This window comes from Lygodium microphyllum, chromosome 15, assembly GCF_053477565.2.
Source record: "Lygodium microphyllum isolate KBCC chromosome 15, Lygodium_microphyllum_v1.1.10, whole genome shotgun sequence".
In the NCBI taxonomy this organism is placed as follows: Eukaryota; Viridiplantae; Streptophyta; class Polypodiopsida; order Schizaeales; family Lygodiaceae; genus Lygodium; species Lygodium microphyllum.
Window position 1 is genome coordinate 106,514,410 of NC_141149.1, and position 19,920 is coordinate 106,534,329.

General features: G+C 44.2%; 1 protein-coding gene across 1 annotated transcript in view; it reads left to right on the forward strand.

Moving 5' to 3' along the window:
• Positions 1 to 19,481, forward strand: part of LOC148024876 (E3 ubiquitin-protein ligase BIG BROTHER-like) — a 49,527-nt gene extending 30,046 nt beyond the window's left edge. Inside the window, exons 4-7 of the mRNA XM_087694546.1 lie at positions 17,654 to 17,686; positions 18,347 to 18,474; positions 18,773 to 18,881; positions 19,018 to 19,481. Of these exons, the coding sequence (XP_087550672.1) occupies positions 17,654 to 17,686; positions 18,347 to 18,474; positions 18,773 to 18,881; positions 19,018 to 19,065 (318 nt within the window). The 3' untranslated portion in view covers positions 19,066 to 19,481. The remainder of the gene's footprint in view (positions 1 to 17,653; positions 17,687 to 18,346; positions 18,475 to 18,772; positions 18,882 to 19,017) is intronic.
• Positions 19,482 to 19,920: the final 439 nt, after the last annotated feature.

The following is a 19,920-nucleotide window of genomic DNA, read 5'->3' on the forward strand; positions in this document are numbered from 1 at the left end:
AACGTGAAATGACGTGCTCTCACAAGAACTTCGCAGTGGTTTTAGCGTCGTTCTTCCTAGTGGTTCTTGCCTCTGCCCACTTCGTCAGGTAATCAGTTGCCACAATGATGTAGCGTGCCTAGGAGTACTGTGCCACAGGACTGATAGGTCCAATGAAGTCAATGCCCCATTTTTCGAAGGGCTGTCGTGCTATTACGGGGGTCAACTCCATCTTATCCTTAAGCACAGACACCTTAGTCCTCTGGCACTGATCGCAATGTTTTACAAATTTAGCAGCATCACGGAATAGGGTGGGCCATCATAGTTGGTATTGTAGCACCTTACGGGCTGTTGTATCCCCACTAAAGTGTCCTCTAGCTATTCCACCATGCGCTTCTCTCAATACATCGTGCATCTCGTGCTCACACACATATCTACGCAACAAACTGTCTTGTCATAGCCTATAGAGTTGGCCGGCGATGAGTTGGTATGGCTGGATCTTCAAGATAAGTCTCCTTAGCCCGGCTTTCTCAATAGGTCTCTCAGGTAGACCGTTCTCTAGCACTTGAACTACATCATCGGTCCAATATGGCGTCAGATCGGCTCTAAACAAGTCCCATTCGCTAGACAGGCCAAAGAGGTGAGCGTCCGGTAGGTCATCAGGTATGCCTTGTCCAGCAGCTTCTCCTGTGGGTATGCGGGACACGTGATCAGCCATGTAGTGCTGCTTTCCCTTACGTACAACCACAGAGAAATCGAACTCCAACAAGAGAAGTAACCATCTAGCTATGCGACCTGTAGCGCACGGCTTGTTCACGAGATAAAGCAAGGCTTGATGGTCAACAAGAAAGATGAAGGGGGTGACCAACAGATAATGCCTAAATTTCTTTACAGCAAACACCATGGCTAACCCTTCCCTTTCTGTAGTGGAATAGTTCATCTCCGTTTCAGTGAGCTGCCTGTTGGCAAAACTCACGGGGTAATCTAGGTTATGCTCACCAGGCTGGCATAGAACAGCTCCAATAGCAAACTTAGAGGCATCTATGTTGGGATGTAAAGGTCCTTTATTCACCTCCGTGTATTTTACACATAACAATACATGTGAATGCATCCTTACGGGCCCTAAGTATAAATACATTTTATTCTTTGTGTACCAACACATTGTTGGTATACCCAAATCTGTTCGTCACTCTTACTCTCACTCTCACTTACCTGTTCACTTCCTCTGTTGCAAATCTTCACGCTTCCGCTACCCTCGCGCTCCAACAACTGGTATCAGAGCTGAGGTTAAGGTGCTCGCGCTCCTCGAAGTCCGTGTGAGACAACACCAGCTCTTCGCTCGCGAGAAATCAGTAAGTCGTCTCTCATACAGGTCAGGTCGTCACTGTTTCCAGGCACGTGTATGTGCTGGACAGTCAGGCAACAGTGTTGCAGGTCACGTTTTGTGCAAGCGACAGCCTGATAGACAAGCGACGGGTCGTTTTTGACCTGGCAGGCAGGGACATGTCGTTTTTTGATCAGGCGGCAGTCAAACAGGTCACGAGCAGCCAGGACAGGTCGTTTTTGACCAGGCAGGCAGTCAAGAACAGGTCACGAGCAGCCAGGCGCAGGCTGCACAGGTCAATGCTGGTCACAAAAACTGCAGCGACAGGCTGCGTGGCACCAGGCGCAGGCTGCACAGTCACGTGATGCAGTTTTGGCATTTTTCTGAGCAGGCGACAGCTCACGCAAGGCTGCGTGGCATCTGACGGGCAGTGCGACAATCAACGGCTGCAGTTCGACACATTTTTTCTTCCAGAAATCTTTACATTTTTCTAATGCAAGCAACCTCTTTGCCACTGACGGGAGTTCGCGCGCGCAAGCACAGTTCTCAGATTTGGTCAAATTTGAACCTGGAAATTTGGGGCTTTTCCCAGATTTGATGCTGTTTATGCTTGACAGTGACATCTGTGTCAGAAATTGCAGACATTGTGCGCATTGACCTCAATTAATTTGGGGATTTTTCAAAATTTGTTGGAATTTTGCTCATCCGAGTAAAATTTCTTGGCATTGGACCAAGGAAAATTGGGGCTTTTCATGTATTGATGCAATTTTGCTCAGCTGAGTCCGTTTGGCTGACATTTGCGCACATTTGGACCTGGAAATTTGGGATTTTGTGCAGAATTTCATAAATCTCTGCATTATTTGCCTGTGCAGTGGCTGGTTTATGTCAAAACAGCAGAGGATTATTGCTGGTTATGCAATAACAGCAGTGTATTTGCTGATTTAGCTTGTGCTCTTGCAGTTCAGTGCTTTTACACTTGTACTTGGTAAAAAATGGCTGCAACTTCTTCCAGTTCTGACATTAAAAGTTTGATGGAATTCAAGCGATTTGATGGTCAGGGCTTTGATCTTTGGAAAGATCGTATGCAGGGCATACTGTTCTTAAAGGATTGTGAGGATGCTTTGCAAATGGATAAACCCGCACAAATGTCTGAGGCGGATTGGGCCAAAGTCAATAAAAGGGATGTGGCTTATATAAAGATAGGTGTCACTGATGACATTTTGACAAACATTAAGGGTTTAGACACTGGTCATGCAATATGGGAGAAGTTGAAGACTACCTATGAGATCACCACACCTGTCAATCAGGTGCATTTAATGCGTAAGTTGGTGAATATGCGGCTGGATGAGTCCAAGCATGCAGCTGAGCACTTGAGTGCATTTACTGGCATTTTAAATCAGCTCAAGGATGCAAGTTTGGATTTTGATGATAAGTTGAGGGCGATCTTTTTGATCATGACATTGCCTGACTCTTGGGAGACTTTGGTTGTTTCTCTCAGCAATAACCCCAATCTCACATATGATGGTGTGAGGGGTTCGATCTTGAATGAAGAAATTAGACGTAAGTCTAGTGGAGAAGGCATCAACTCAGCTTATAATGTTAGAGGCAGGGCTGAAAAGAAAAATGCAAATGCTGGACAGAGAAGCAGGAGCAAGAGCAAAGGAAAAGAAAAGAGTGATGTTACATGCTATCAGTGTGGTCGGAAGGGCCACAAGAAGCCTGATTGCAGGTATTACAAGAAGGAACAAGAGAGAAAGAAGAATGCAGGAGACAAAAAGAAGAAAGAGGAAAAGACAGATGCATCTGAGGCAGGTAAAGGCAAGGAAAATGCCAATGTGGCCTCTAGTGTTGTCATAGAGGAGCTCTCAGATGCAGAGGCTGATGTATTATGTGCAGTGGATTATGATGCCCTTGTATGTCACATGCAGGATATGCAGATCACCAAGGCTGATGTGATTGATGCACTTTTGTCAGTTGATGATTGTGTCACTCAGACTTGGATTGTAGACTCTGGTGCCTCTTTCCATGTGACTCCATGCCTGGAGTGTTTTGCTACTTTTGATGCAGGCTGTTATGGCAAGGTTTACCTTGGAAATAATCATGCTTGCAGCATTGATGGGATTGGCACCATACACTTGTCTTTGGATAATGGGCAAGAACTTGTGTTGAAAGATGTCAGATATGTGCCTGGCATCAAGAAGAGTTTACTATTTGTTGGACAGCTTGACTTGCATGGTTACACCACACTGTTTGGTGGTGGCTTATGGAAATTAAAAAGGGGTTCCATGCTGATTGCTAAAGGGACCAAGAAGGGCACTTTGTATTGTCTGCACTGTAAAGCTTTGAATGGCAAGTTTCTTGCAGTTGCTGAAATTGGCTGTCATTTGGAGTTATGGCATAAGAGATTAGGCCATATGAGCCAGAAAGGTCTTGATGTTCTTACCTCTTTGAAGAGGGTTGATGGAAAAGGCTCTAAACTTGATTTTTGTAATGACTGTGAGTTTGGAAAGCAAATGAAAAATTCCTTTTACTCTGGTGTCTCCCGTAAGTCAAATGTATTGGACTTACTGCATTCTGATGTATGTAGCATGCCTTTGAAATCGTTGGGTGGTGCTGCATACTTTGCCTCTTTTATTGATGACTGTTCCAGGAAGATTTGGGTTTATTTGTTGAAAAAGAAAAGTGAAGTGTTTGCTGTTTTTAAAACTTTTCATGCATTCGTGACCACTCAGACAGGTAGAAAGTTGAAATGCTTGAGAACTGATAATGGGGGTGAGTTCACGTCTAATGAATTTAAGTCCTTTTGTGACTTGCATGGGATCAAGAGGGAGCTTACAGCCCCTTACAGCCCTTCTTCAAATGGTGTGGCTGAAAGATACAATAGGACTCTATGTGAGAGAGTGCGGTGCATGCTGTCCATTGCTAATCTCCCTCATGAATTTTGGGGAGAGGCACTTAAAACTGCAGTTCACATTTGCAACTGCTCTTCAAACAGGTCCCTAAATAATGGCATTCCTGAGGAGGTTTGGTCTGGCAAACCGGCCTCATATGACCATTTACGAATATTTGGCTGTGATGCTTTTGTGCATGTTAGAAATGAGCTGAGGAATAAACTTGACCCGAAATCCACCAAAGGCATTTTCATGGGCTATGGTGATGAGGGTGAATTTGGCTATAGAGTGTGGCTACCTTAGTCCAAGAAAATTGTTCGCAGCTGTAATGTTGTGTTTAATGAGGCAAAGTTGCTGAAAAGAACTTTAGCCTCTGATAAAGACATGAAAAAGGTCAAATTTCAGAATTCGCAGCCACCTATTATTTCAAATGATGAGCCTCATGGTGCTGTACCACAGGCTGAAACTGATGATCAGCCGGTTATCTTTGAGCCAGATGATGATGGACAGCAAATAGAAGCACAGGGAGGTCATGGACAGCAAGATAGACTTGCTGATTATGAAAATGCAGGTGTTGGAAATGAAAATGAAGGTGCTGTACAACATGAACAGCATGCTGAAAATGGCTTACAGCAGCCAATAAATGCTGAAAATAACATGCCTCCAGATGTAGATCCGATTCCTGAGAATGTAGATCATTGGGTACGCAGGTCTACACGCCTAAGAAGGCAGCCACATAGGTATGACCCCTCTTTGCATTATGTGATGCTTACTGATGAGGGTGAGCCTCTGACATATAAAGAGGCTAAGTCATGCAAATTCAGCAATAAGTGGGAGCTAGCTATGCAGGAAGAGATTAAATCTCTGTATGCTAATGATACTTGGGATCTTGTGTCGTTGCCCAAAGGAAGAAAGCCTCTTCCAAACAAATGGGTTTACAAAGTAAAGACAGTTGATGGGAAACCCAAGTACAAGGCAAGATTGGTTGCCAAAGGGTATGCACAGAAGGAAGGGATTGACTTCCAGGAGGTCTTCTCACCTGTCGTGAAGATGACCACACTACGTGTGCTTTTTGCTCTCACTGCTGTATTGGATTTAGAGCTGTACCAAATGGATGTGAAAACAACTTTTCTGCATGGTGACATTGATGAGGAGATCTACATGAAACAACCCGAGGGTTTTGTAGTTCCTGGAAAAGAGCAGTTGGTGTGTAAACTAAAACGCAGCTTATATGGGCTGAAACAAGCACCACGGCAGTGGTGCAAAAAGTTTGACACTTTTATGCTCTCACATGGGTTTACACGCAGCCATGCAGATCATTGTTTGTATATGAAAAAGGATACAGATGGCAGCCCTATCATACTTGTTTTGTATGTGGATGATATGTTGCTAGCTGGGAAGAGAAAGACTAGCTTGGATGCTCTCAAAGATCAGCCGAAATCAGCTTTTTCCATGAAAGATTTAGGGAATGCAGAGCATATATTGGGCATGAGGATTCGTAGGGATAGAACACAGAAATTGCTATTCTTATCTCAAGAAAAGTACATTGAAAAGGTACTGGACAGATTTAACATGGCTGAAGCTAAGCCTCTCGGAGTACCCTTACCTCCATACCTTAAGCTTAGTAAAGCCAACAGCCCAAAAGATAACATGGAAGCCAATGCTATGAAGGGAGTCCCTTATGCATCAGCTTGTGGCTCTCTTATGTATGCTATGGCGGCTACTCGTCCAGACATTGCTCATGCAGTGGGAGTAGTTAGCAGGTTTATGTCAAATCCTGGCAAACCACATTTGACCAAGATCAAAACACAGGACAACCTTGCAGATGTTCTCACTAAAAGTCTAGGCAAGGCTCAGCATGAGCATTGCATACGACTAGTGGGAGTTGGTTAAAGGTTCACTTCGGACCTTTAAGTGGGAGGTAAAGGTCCTTTATTCACCTCCGTGTATTTTACACGTGTATTGTTATGTTGTACATGTGAATGCACCCTTACGGGCCCTAAGTATAAATACATTTTATTCTTTGTGTACCAACACATTGTTGGTACACCCAAATCTGTTCGTCACTCTTACTCTCACTCTCACTCACCTGTTCACTTCCTCTGCTGCAAATCTTCACGCTTCCGCTACCCTCGCGCTCCAACAATCTATGTGTACATGAAACGTTATGCTCCAGTTTGGGGCTCGTAAGATTGGTGCAGTGGTGAGAACCTTCTTCAACTCTTCATATGCACGCTGGCATTTCTCAGTTCACTCGAATACGATCAACAGCTTGTACAATGGTCTAGCAATCAGTGCGTAATTCAGTACAAAGCGTCGATAGTATCCCGTATGGCCTAAGAAACACTGAACGCCCTTGTAGTTAATGGGTGGTGGTAGGTCGACAATGACCTTGACTTTTGAGAAGTCAGTGGCAATGCCTTTCCTTGACACTACGTGCCCTAGGACACATCCGTGCTTCACCCAGAAGTGGCACTTTAAGGGGTTCAATGAGAGGTTGTATAACCTACACCGTTCAAAGACAGCTCTCAACTTTTCTAAGTGTTCGGCCTAACTAGAGTGTACGCATAAGTCGTCTACGAACACCTCTAGCTCGTGTCTAAGCATGTTCTTGAAGATGGTGCACATCAATGTTGAAAGGTCGCAGGCGCATTCATTAGCCCAAAGGGCATAACGATGTAGGCGAATACACCCCACTCCGTGGCGAAGGCAGTCTTGTGCCTGTCGTCAGGGTGCACTTGCACTTGATTATAGCCAGAGAAGCCATCCAGGAAGCTGTAGGCTTCTTTGCCTGCTACCCTCTCCAGCATGTGCTCGGTATACGGTAAGGGGTAGTTGTCCCTCTTCATAGCGGCATTAACTTTCTTGTAATTCACGCACACTCGAATTTTACCATTCTTTTTCATAACGATCACTATAGGTGATACCCAATCCGTGTGCTTAATCTCATATATAAATCCCGTCTTCATGAGCTTATTGATCTCCTCTTTCACTGCATAAGCGTGTTTGGGATTCATAGGGTAAGGTCGTTGCTTTGTTGGCACCGCATCTGGAACCATTGGGATATTATGGGTCACAACCCTAGGATCGACTTCTTTAAGTTCCTCCAAGGACCAGGCAAACGCGTCGACATACTCTCGTAGGAGAGCAACAAGTTTAGCCTCCTCATCCCTGGTTAAGTCGTCAGCAATGAACACAGGTCAAGGCTTCTCGCCTTCCCCTGCCAAGTTGATTTCCTTGACCTTGGCGGGTCCCTCAATTGGCTCACTTGTTTGCCCTTGTCTCTTTGCTCCTGGCAGAATCACCACTCTATCACCCTTCTTAAACTTTGTGAAGCGTTTGGGGAGATCCTGCGGCTTCTTTTGCCTCTCTGCTTCTGAGTCCTTAGTTTGCTTCCTGGCCTCCTCCTTTAGCCGTCTGCGCCTTAGGTGGACAGGCAAGTCCCCTTTGGTGCGTCTGACCTTAGAGGGTTGAGGTATTTCGGGATCACTCTCCATACTGACTTCTGACTCCGAGTTAAACTCACATTCCTCGCTTGAGGAAGGAGTTTCGCCAGGGGGTCTTAATTCAGTAGGTGTATCCGTCTTAAGCACTGGAATTACCAATGGTTGTGCCACTCCTGCTTGCTTTGTAATCCATGGCTCCTATGTGCTCCAACCAGGATCTATCGCACTCCATCCGCATGACTTCTCTTTCATTCCAGCCTGCCCTTTCCCTTCTAGGCCTAGAGTCTGCCTTGATCTGTTCGATCATTCTCTCTTCAGTGTCATATTCTATCGTGTCTAACCCTTTTTCACTCTTGTCTCCAATAGAGCGGCAGTCCTCGTACTCCTCATCATCAGAGTCTTGTCCCTCTGACTGCTCGTCATCCCCCAGGCTTTCCTCTCCAGTCTCTTTTTCGTTAGTGACTAAAGCCCAATTGTATAATAGGTTCAAATCGTGAATTTTGGTCCATTTCCACTCAGGCTTAGCCAGAAGATCACTTAGGGGTTTTAGATTGGCAGCCATGTTGCCCTTCAGTTTATTGGTCAGGTACTCTATGATTTCCTGAAGCTCGAGCTTGTTGGTGGGGATATGGAACGAGACCGGTTTCCCTGGGTTACGTGAGCTTCTTGCCATCATGCAGAGTGGCACGATGGGCTCCCTTGCTGGCATGCTTGGGGATTTAGCAGCTTGTCTATATAGCTCTTCCTCATCTGAGAACGGTGTGCTTGCCTGTGCATCACCTTTTAGCATGGTTGAGATAGCATCAAGGTCGGTTGGGGTAGTTTTCCAGGTATCCATCTCAACCCTTACCGCTTCTGTTCTATTCCCCAAGAAGATGAGATTGTTACCCCAATCTTCAATGACTCGAGCGTTCCTCATTCAGGGTTGGCCTAGCAGAATGTCGTAATCCACTCCCTTCATGACAATGAAGTTCACGGAAAACTGCACCCCTGCGACCTTCACTGGCCAGTTCTTTAGGACTCCGAATGGTCTGACCTTCATTCCGTTGACCAATGTGACATTGAACCTAGCCGTTTCCACGGGTGGGTTTCCCCAGGCTTGTAGAATTGCGTGGCTCAAGACACTGACACCGGGGCCTATATCTACGATTCCTTTTCGTGTTACATCCCCCAAGACTAAGATAGGTAAGACTGCATGCATCTCAGTGCCTTCTCAGAAAGCATTGACGTGCAGTGACCTTGGAACTGAGTGTAGCGTCAGGCTTGGAATCTGCGTGATTGCGTCCTGCCCTTGCAAGTCAGCGGCAGTGTGCTCCTTTTTTTCCTCCACCTAGTGCTTTAATTCTTGCCATAAGGAAGGGTGCTGCCAAAGCAGATCTCCTAGGCTCAAGGTTACTGGCGTGGTTACTAAAGTGGTGAGGAGGTTGTTGGGTGGTTGCCTTCCTCCTTGGTTAGCACTCTTTGGCCATATGTCTTGGTTAGCTTGCTGACATGCTTCTTCCTATTCTTGCCTCTGTGGCATCTCATGTGGTGTGGGTGCGTTTCCCGATTGAGGTCGCGGCGGTGAAACAGGTGTACTCACACTAGAGAGATCTTCAATTTGGTCTTCCAGTATGGGCTCTACATTCTTAAGGTGTTCCTAGGCGTCGACCCACTCCTTGACTTTGGCTATAGCCTCAAGTTGCCGTTTGGGGTGGGGGTATTCCCCTACCTTGGCACTCCCTAGTTCTGCTATCTTAGGAGCTGAGGTCTCTGCCTTTGCATCAGTGACCCTCTTTCCTGTCACTAGCGTTGTAGCGTCCTCAGTCTTAAGGGTAATCTTTGCGTCTGCTCTCTTTCTCATTCTTCTCTGGCTTTTCTTTCCCAACGAGGCTGCATCGAGGTTACTTGGCCCAGGCAATGAGATGCCTGCCTGTTTTGTCTCTGCTTGCGTCATGACATATAGTGGGATGGGCGCATCCTCACTGTCAAAGGTCTCCACACCGAACAGCCCCAAGGGTATTGAGGGTACATTGGCAGAACTAGTTGTGGCTTCTGTCTAGGACAGTGAGGAAATAGGTGTGTGATTCCACACTCGGTGCATCGAAGATTAGCTTTGTCCTTGTTTGCCTGTTCCCTTTCCGGGCAGCGTGATGAAACATGGCCTGGATGATCGCAAGTCCTGATCGCAAGTCCAGCATGAGATTGGATCTTGGCTTGGTCCTCCAAAGTCTCTATCTCTTCCTCTACCTAGCGCCATCATCGGTACTGGTCGGTAGTCCATCAGGATTGGATTGTCTTCCTCATTATAGGATATGTATGGGTTCACGTAGGTCTCCTCTTCACTAGGTTCTTTCATATACGGAACAGGAGCGTCACTCGGTGGATGGGTTACATAGGGCCCTGATGGTCTGGGTATGCCTGTTGGGTTTATCTCTAGCCTAGGAATGGCCGGTCTTGCGTCATTTGGTGCTGGAAGCGCCAACTGGGCTCCCCTGCTAAAGAGGTTAGGTGGCCTGTTGCCTAAGTATGGAGGGTTGTATTGCTGCGCATATGGGACTCTCCTTGGTAGTCTGCAATGTAATGCGTCATGATCGAACCTACCGCAGTTCGAGCACGGCCTAGATCTAGGATCTTGGCACTCGGCTGGGGGGTGGTTACCGCCACAGTGTATACACTGCACATGCGACCGCACAGGTTTCCTCATTTGGTCTTGCAATCGTGTAAGCTCCATTCTCATCTCAGCCAGCTCCTGGCCTTGGTCAACACTCTTTCCCTTATCCTGTATGCTAGAGTTCTCTCTCTCTCCTGAAACTGTTGACCGCTTTGGAGCTCTCTGACTTGTACTGTCCCGAGTGGTGTTTCTTATGCTTCGCTCCCTAAGCTGATCGTCCACCCTTATTGCCTCTTCAAAGACTCTAGCCCACACGTCTCGGTGTAGAGTGGAGTTACTAGCCAAAGCCTTGTAGAGCTCCACTTTCGAATCCCATTTATAAATACGGTAGACACAACCTTCTTGTTAGGTCGCTCATTTGCAGGGATCCTCTTGAAGAGGCTACGCACATGAGTGACATAGTCCCTTACGTCTTCCTTTTCCCTCGGACTGACATTCATCAACCGGACGATGAGATTGTCAGAGTACCCTGCCTCAGAGAATCTCTTGATAAAGAGGTCCTTAAGATGGGCAAAGTTCGTGCGCTCAGCTGCATCTAGACTAGTGTACCAAATTCTCCCATTATCATCTAAGCACAGACCGAAAGCTTGAGAGCGTTGTGCAAGGTTGAGACCGTTTGCTTCGCAAACTTGTTCAAATTGCTCCACAAAGCTATATGGGTCATTGCTAGATTCATACTTGTCTAGCTGCTTTGCTACAATAGGAATTCTAGATTGCCCCTTTGCCCCTTGCGTGACCCCTAATCCCGAGAGTAATGCGGTGGCTAAGGCTGTTGCGCTCTGCTCAGCGAACGTATTGTCCATGAGCCGCTTGGCTACGAGTTCACTCAATGATAAGTCAGCCTCTGTTGCTCGTTCTCTCTCTGCATTTGACCCTGCTTTGGCTGCACCAGCCAAGGCTAGCACACTCCGGGCCTCGTACATGTCTACATCTTGTTTGAGTTTCCTAGCCTTCTGCTCGTGGTTATATGCAATTATGCTCTCTAGCGCCTTTCTAATCGCCTTTCTTTCCTCTTCTAGGCTTGCTACCACTTCCTCTACTAGTCTGCCCTGAACTACCGTCCTAGTCAACAAGTCGTACTCATTGACTAACTCCTGCACTAAGACTGGGAATTCTTCCAAGTCCAGTCGGTCCTCTCCTTGTCCGCCTCGTGATCCTGGCATTGCTCCCACTTCCAGCCCCACAAGGTCGTCGATCAGTTTGAGTAGCTTCGGCAGCGTCTGATCCTCTATGTTGTCGCCTTCTGGATCTTCGTGTCCTCTTAAGGTCCTGCTAATGGGGCTCTCAGGCACCCAACTATGTTTTGGGATCTTCTCCTAATAGTGGGTTCCTTGATGTTATTATATCTCCTGATGAGTTCCTTGTTATTGAAAGCAGTTGTCAATCTTATTCACAAGTTGTGCTTCGTGCTTTCTAGTGCTCAATGCGAAAATAGGCTTTTTCTTTTCTTGTAGTGCACCTTTGGTGATAAAATAAAAAATGAGGTGTGGATGCAGGAAATGCTCAATGCAAACTCCACTCTTCCCCTCACGTTTGTAGCGTGATATGGCTCTAAGCGCAGGTTCTGGCTGATCTAAGGTCTTACTGAAAGTTCATGCTGCGTTCTCTATTCTGCTTCAGGGTTGGTTGGTTGGTTACCGAAAGTCAAGTCAAGTTCTAAATTCGGTCCGCTCAGTGTCTAGCTGTTTGGGGTGAATCCTCGGTTATCCTGTCTGGTCTCTGGCCTCTAAGGGCTAATGGTCCGATTCTGGGAATCGGACAGGCTGGTCCGATTTTGAGAATCGGACGGGCTGGCTCGATTTTGAGAATCGGACGGACTGGTCCGATTTTGAGAATCGGACGGGCTGGTCCGATTGTGAAAATCGGGCAGTCCGATTTCTACTTTGGTCTGATTTTCCTAGTCGGATAGGGTGGTCCGACTCCTGCGAGTGGTTCGATTGTGGCGCTAGGATCAATGGTCCGATTCTCACACTAGGAAAAGTGGTCCGATCCTTGCAGTTCATCTGATTTTGAGACTAGGACACGTGGTTCGATTTTGAGACTAGGACACGTGGTCCGATTTTGACACTGGGTCCGATTCTAGCAGTCGGACGGTCCGAAAATTGGGTGGTTCGATTCTGGGACTTGGACGGGCTGGTCACGCTACGTAGACGACGGCCCGTGGATTGCGCGTGATGATTCAAGCTCAGCGCCTACTCCACGGAATCATCCAGTGCCTTCCAGATAGGTGCAAAACACTACAAGGAAATGCCAGACATACCTGGAATCATTGTGGTGCTCGAATCAAACGGCACTCCAAGGATCTCCTTGCAGGTCTCTCTCTCCTTGGCTCTCAAGCTCACTCTCTCTCACAAAGCAGAATGTCAAATGTGGTCTTTCTTGGTTTCCTGGGTCTCTTATTGCCCCATCCCAGCTTGCTGTAACCTCAGAAGCTAATCCCTCACGCTCTTCCAACCGGAAATTTGAATTTGTGCCCCTATTTCCCTGTTTCCAGCAGCAGCAGAACCCTTTCTGTTTTCTCTCTTTTTCCTATCCTAATCTTAACCTAATGCAACAAAAATAAAAAACAGAGATGGAGATGGATGGTCCTACTCTAATATTCAACAATAAATCAAAATACTTACTTGCTCCAAGGATTAAAACCTTCTAAATCTCCTAACTATCTCGAGCATCGGTTTGGGCTGTAAATCCTACTTCTATGCTCGATTCGATGCGTGCGGCGCTCGAGGCTCGATTCCGTCCGTCCCGGCAACGGAACCAAAATGAAGGGAAGCTACGGAGCTCTACCCCGAGACCTACAGACCGCTTATTGATCAAGCGTTTCAAGCCGAGTGGCCGTGGCTACCTCTCACATAGCCGACGCGCAATGCCTACCTTACGAGTGTAGTGAGCTTACCTTGATGCTCGATCGAGTTCCCTCTTCTCTCTTGCACTCCGGTAGCTCCACGATCCTTGTGGCAAGCTCAAGCAACCTCAAGCCCTCTCCGTCAAGCTCCATCCTCCATAGCCGCATAAGAAAAGAGAAGAGAAGAGAAGAAGAGAAGATGAAGAGAGAAGATGGGGAGCTTCTTCTCCACGATCCCTCACTCTCACACATTCACTCCCTCACACTCTCTCAATCCCTCACTCGAGCACAAGCAAGAAGGCAAGGAACAAGAGAAGAAGAAGAAGAAGCTTTGGCCACACACAAGAATGAGCTTCTCATTTACTTTTCAACTTTATATACAAAATCCTAAATCCCTTTTGGGCGGTCATTCCCTTATTCCCTTTTTTACATGGCCGGCCGTGGCCTAGGCCCTTTTTCCCATTGTCCTCCTATCTTTCTAGCTTCCTTTCCACCGCCCGTCTACATTTACAAATTGCAGGGGTGAGAGTTTGACGCTCCTTAAATTAAATTATGATGCGCTTGCGCTCTTTTACCAAAGCATTGACTTGCGCTTTTCTTTGTGCGCATTTTCCCTTATTTGGGACTTTTCTACGCTTCTTGTGTTTCTAGATTTTTCTTGGCGCGCCTTTGTCTTCCGTTTCACTTTGCCTTGGCCTTTGTCTTCTGGTTTTAGCTTTTCCAGATTTTCCACCTTGTTCGTCTGACGGTTAACAGGCTGATTGTCCTTCTCTTCCTTGCTATCATCTGTCTTCTTGCCTTTTCCTTTCTCTTTCTTCCATTTGTAGCAATCACGTTTAAAGTGACCTTTCTTGCCACAATGATGACATTCAACATCTTTGCCACGTGATTTATTGCGTCCCTTGCTATCATACTTTCCCTTTTGCTGTGATCTGCCCCTAGTATGGAAAGCACTGGAAGACTTACTGGATGCATTGTTCTGCCGATTCATCTTTTCCATAAGTAGAGCACTCTCTACATCAGCATACAAAAGGATTACATTAGAATTGCTCATAGCAGTCCTGAATGTATGCCAACTCTCTGGTAGAGTGCAAAGCAAGAAAGTAGCCTTAAATTCCTCATCAATCATGAACTTGAAGGCAACCAGCTGGCTGAAAATGGAGTTAAACTCACTCAAGTGAGTAGACATTGCTGTACCCTCTTTCATACGCAAATCCATAAACTTTTTCAGCCAATACACTTTGCTTGCAACACTCTTTTGTGCATACAGTTCTTCCAGTCTAGTCCATATAGCATATGCAGAATCCAAACCTTCAATGTTGAATAGCAAGGCATTAGAAATCGATAGCTCTATGGTTGAGTGTGCAAGCTCATTTAACTCATCCCAATCGTCCTGTTCCATGTCCGTGGGCTTTGCCCCTTTGGTTTTGATCGGCTTTGCCTGCTTCTTTTGCTACAGGATATTGTAACATTGCTTTTGCCAAATTGCAAAGTTATGTGCGCCTTTAAGCTTCTTTATGTGCATCAGATTACTGCTGTCATTGCTGCCAGCCATGATTTTCAGCCCAAATGTGACAGAAAAACAGCAAATGCAGGCCCAAAACTGTCACCCAAGTGACCAAGGTATAAACAAGTACCAATCAGCAATAAGTGACCATGTAGAAGCACAGATTTCAGATCTATAATTAAATTTTAAGAAGCACCAAACCATGTGCTATAGCATTCCACAATTGATAATAGCCATTCCAAGGGCATATGCATCACATTACATGAGAAATCCCAAAATTTCAGCTGCAATTTCTGTTGTACATGTATCCACGGGCATGAAATTTGACACGAACGGTCAAAAGCCCCAAAATTTTGTGCTCAAAGCATCAACCGCACATCTGCATTTTCTCTGTTATGCATCGCCAATTCCTATCGCATTATTTTCTCCATCGGCCGCGTTTCTTGCTTTCCTTGCTTCAAATGTGCTTTTTGAATTTTTGCGACCTCTGGAGCCATCGGATGTCAGACGAAATTGGCCTGGTATAAGGAGAGCTGGAGGTTTGTCTAGAAAAATTTTGCTAGCGTTTCGCTTAGCGATATGGTCTTATGGGGCGAAGGCGTAAGACGGGGTAGAGAAAATGAAAATGAGATGGAAGGGGGGTATTTGTCTCTTTCAAGGCTCGAGCTTCAATGGATAAGAGAAGTCGAGAAATTTTTCTATCATTAGGAGGTCTTCCTTTTTGCTTTTTTTATGAAGGAGCGGGGGTGTATTTATAGGCATGAGGGGGAGTATGCAGTTAACTGATTCTTTTGGCTACTTGTCAAGAGCCAATTGAGTTTTATTAAATATTCATTTTGATTGCCTACCTGTTGGATGGTGGCATGGGGATGATTATTTAATGCTTTCCCTCTTTCCAGGCATAAAAAACGTCATATATTTTGACTTATTTTTTCAAAAATGTCTTTTTCTTTTTAAAATGACTTCATCTGGTGGTTTTTAGTCTAGTTACTTCATGACTTATCTAGTATATAAAGTCATGTCATACTCTTTGATACTTAACTTACTCAATATCATGCTCATTCTTGCGCGTTCTTCGTCTAATGATTGAAGCTTTTGCGAATTGTCATGTGATCCTCGACACATTAAATGGAATCAGGAATTGTCTTTGCTTTGAAGGCTAGTTTCAACTTCTTCAAGGCTTTGAGTTTGAGGAGTGCAAGCCCATGTCTACTTCCTTTCAGCATGGTTCCATACTCTCTTCTAATGATGGTAGTGGATTGTTCTATACTACTTTATGTCAATAGCCTGTTGGATGCTTGATTTAGTTATGTTACATTGGGCCAAATCTTTAGTTTGCTGTTTCCCAGTTAAGTAGGCTTATGCACAACCCTTCATTACTTCATTGGTAGGTAGTGAAGCGTGCCTTTCAATATCTTAAAGGCACCTAGAATATACGCCTTTCCTATAAGGCTGATCCTTCACTTTCTTTGCAAGGATATTTGAGTAGTGATTGGACTGGATGCTCAAATGCCTGCGTCTCTCGTAGTGGCAACCATTGCTTCTTGGATACATCTCCTGTTTCTTGGTTCACCAAGAAATGGACTCTAGTTGCTACTTGCAGTTGTGAGGTTGCATATAGAGCAACATTCACAACCATAGTGAAGTGTGTTTGGCTTTGCAAGCTGCTTGCAGAACTCCATGTGCACTAGATGTCTTCAATGCCTCTCTACACTGATAGCCAGAGTTCTTCTAACTACTGTGTGGAACCCATTATCATTGTGTTTGTGAATAGATGTTAGCTAGAGATATACAATTGCCTTACATACATATTGAAGAAAATGTGGCAGATCTCTTCACGAAGGCTCTTCCTTGACCAAAGTTTCCAGTTTTTTGGTAAGCCTTGATCTCAATATGATTTGTTTCATCATCTATCATACTCTGTATTGTCATCGATGGCTACATGCACTTAAAACGAATTTTGTTCTACACGAGTGCTGAAATCATTCATTTACTTCCTCATCTCATAAACCACCACGGTTGTACTTCCGACTAACACATCAGGTGGTTTGAATAAAGCTAGTGGTTGTGCATCTTGGTTTGTATGAAAAGGGGCCTTAGTCATAGGATTATATGTCCTCATCCTTCAATTTCACACCATTTTGGCGATGATGTGGAAGAGTGAAAGCCAAAATCCAGAGGACAATACTTGCAGGTGTCACAATTTTTCTCTACAAGGGCCTAAGTTATTTCATTGCAGTTCTTTGAAGCCATGGTTGGGAACTAGCGGGCTGGGGAAAGGCTTGGGACAAGAAGATCACATTGAGTGAAGATCTGGTGGTCCATGTTAGAAAGATTTGGAAAATTATTGTTTTCATGTGCAAGAATCCAGGCTTGCCAGACTTTTACTAGAATTTCCTCTGCTTTTATGAAGATTGTTAGAGCCTTTCCCAGGTGCTAGTATTGCTCGATTCTATTTATCATGTAAGTTGCTTGTGTTCAGTAAGTTGGGATTATGAGGAGTGATAATTCTGTACTCAAAGCTCCACCAGTTTTACCAGTGTTTCCAAGAGAGGCCATGCTTGTGATGTCAACAGCTGTGCATTCAATATGCCCTTGACTCCCATCTCTTAGGATTTCCTCTGCCATAGATCTGTGATCTTGCCCTCAACTCTTATTTCCTAGAATTGACTAACCTATACCCACTTAAGCACAGCAGAAATTGGATAATTGGAAGCTTGAGTTCTTGCAAACAACAGTAAGACATTAATATTAGAGATCTTTCTATAGAACACTACTAAACAAGCTTGGCCTGTACACATTCGTAGTTCTGGAGTAAAATAACATTTTGTTAGGAACAATTCAAGAAGAAAACTCAAATGATTCAAGTTACTGTTTCTCTTTGTACCACTATTTTCTGTTTGACAGAAAAGTAATGCATGATTTAGATTGTCTTTGATACAGCACAGGGTATTGTTTTTAAGGGTTTTGTAGCATCATCTCACAATGAGGTTCTGATGTCTTTGTAGGATGATGTTGACCCAGATTCTATGTCTTATGAGGTACGCTTGCTTTCTGCTATCTTTAGGCATTGATTGCTTGCAATACATAAAAAATTGTGTAGCATTTTGATTGCCTTGACATGACCTGAGTGGTTGCGCTGGGCACATGGTAAATAATTGGTTGTAGGCACATGCTGAATAGTCTCTACTAAAGCAATTCTTAGTACAGCTGCATCACAATTCACAAGTGACAAGAGCATAATTTCTAGTCACATATGTTGTTCAATGGTGGCTTGATAAGCTTATTATTAAACTATGAAGAAGTCCTAATTGTCCCAAGCATAAGCCAGTGCAGAAGATAAACTTTCTTCTTGAATAGAGGTTAATCCAGCAGTTGAGTTCTTTTGATACATATAAGAAGTGCAGGTTTACCCTTACTGGGGTTGCTGTTTTAACACGATCTTCTGAGGTGATGATTGGTGTTTTGTTTATATATTTCTGTTAGTTACTAGAAAAGGTAATGTACTCAGAAACAAAGCGAACTTGAGTAGGAGTGGTACTTGTGAAGTTGTTTACAGACTCGTCCATCCACTCTGATGGAGTAATTTACACTTCGAAGCTTTCGAAACATAAAATCACTAAATGAAAGCTGTTGTTTAAGGATACCAGGGTGTTTCATATGTTACTGGTGTTGAGGTTTTTCTTCAAAAAACTTTCTAGGCTTTGTTGGAACTGGAAGAAGCAGTAGGCTCTCAAAATAAGGGTCTAAGCTCTGAAGAAATTGGCGCCTTGCCAATTAGAAAGTATAAAGCAAAGTGTTGTTTTGGAAGCAGAAAAACAAATCAACGGTGAGAGCTTTTCCTTCTCTATAACCCTTGTGCAAATGTTAAGTTCTCAGAGAACCAGAAGCAAGTGTTAAACGAACAGTTTAGTGCACTCCATTTATTCCCCGATGTTTCAATCAAGGACCCTATTCCTAAGAGTTTTCTGTCAAAGCAAAAACTGTTAATTTGTTTAATTATTGTTGCTACCCTGATGGAACTTAGTCACACTGTTGCTTGATTACTGTCCTTTAAATGCACTGCTTTAGTGTTTTAACTTTTCTGTATGAACTTGACTAACTTTTTCCTATGAACAAACATGCAGCTGTGTGATCTGCTATGAAGAGTACGAAAGAGGATGCTACATTACTACTCTCCCATGTAATCATACATATCATGCCCTTTGCATCCAAAGGTGGCTAGAGATGAGTAAGGTAAGGTGGGCAATATTAGCTAGACAACCATTGAGAAAGCTAAGCTAGATAGAAAGTGTGCAAGCATTGAATAGCACTGTGTATAGTCTACAAGAATCTTTGCATCTTGAGAGGTGCCTTGAACTACATTTTACAGGTCTGTCCTGTGTGCTGCATTGAGGTCAAAGTTGCAACTTGCAAGTAGCAGTGTAAGCTGCTGATGTGCTGTGCCAAAGCCTATGCACAAACAATGCAGAGCGTATTGACCGACTGTGCCAGTAGAAAATGCAAGTGAAGATGCTCATGAAAGCTCCATAATGAGAAACCACAATAATGATCTTTCTCTGAATAAACTCTAGCATGGAGCCGCTTTGTACGCCAGTTCTAGAGTATAGAAGTCATCATGTTGAGCATAACTCACAAGATATTCCTTGATACAGAGCAGCTTTGTACACTAGTTCTAGAGTATAGAAGTCATAATCACAAGATGTTTATATTGACTTACATGCTATATTAATCTGTACTTTTCAGGATCAATAAGAACTTGCCCTTATTCTATAAGGCCATAGTGTTTGTTATTTTATCCACCAATCTAACAATATATATTTTTGCTTTCTTTTCCTCCTCCCTCTTCTTTTTTGTCTCTCTCTTCTTCATTCTTGACTTATAATTTTGACAAATAAAAAAGTTTTTAAAAAAACTTTTTGGTAGCTAGTGTAGAAAGCATTAAAATCAAACGAAGCTACTTTTAGCTATATTTAGGCAAATTGAATGTGTCTTTTAAACTATGCATGAGATGAACAATAGTCACAAGCTTTTTGAAGCTAAGAAGATTTGGTTGAAAACATATTGTACAACTTGAGGTGTTTTCTTGATAAAGGCTACCTTGCAAAACGTTAAACATAAACCAATGTCTTGCTAAAGTCTAAGATGCAATGGGGTTGACATTTCACTATTTTTTTTGCTTAATAATTTGTTGAGCTAAAAGTTGTGCTACTTTTTAAGAAGTCTCAAAACATGCTTATCATATGTTTCTAGTGAGTGATTGTGTCTCATAGCC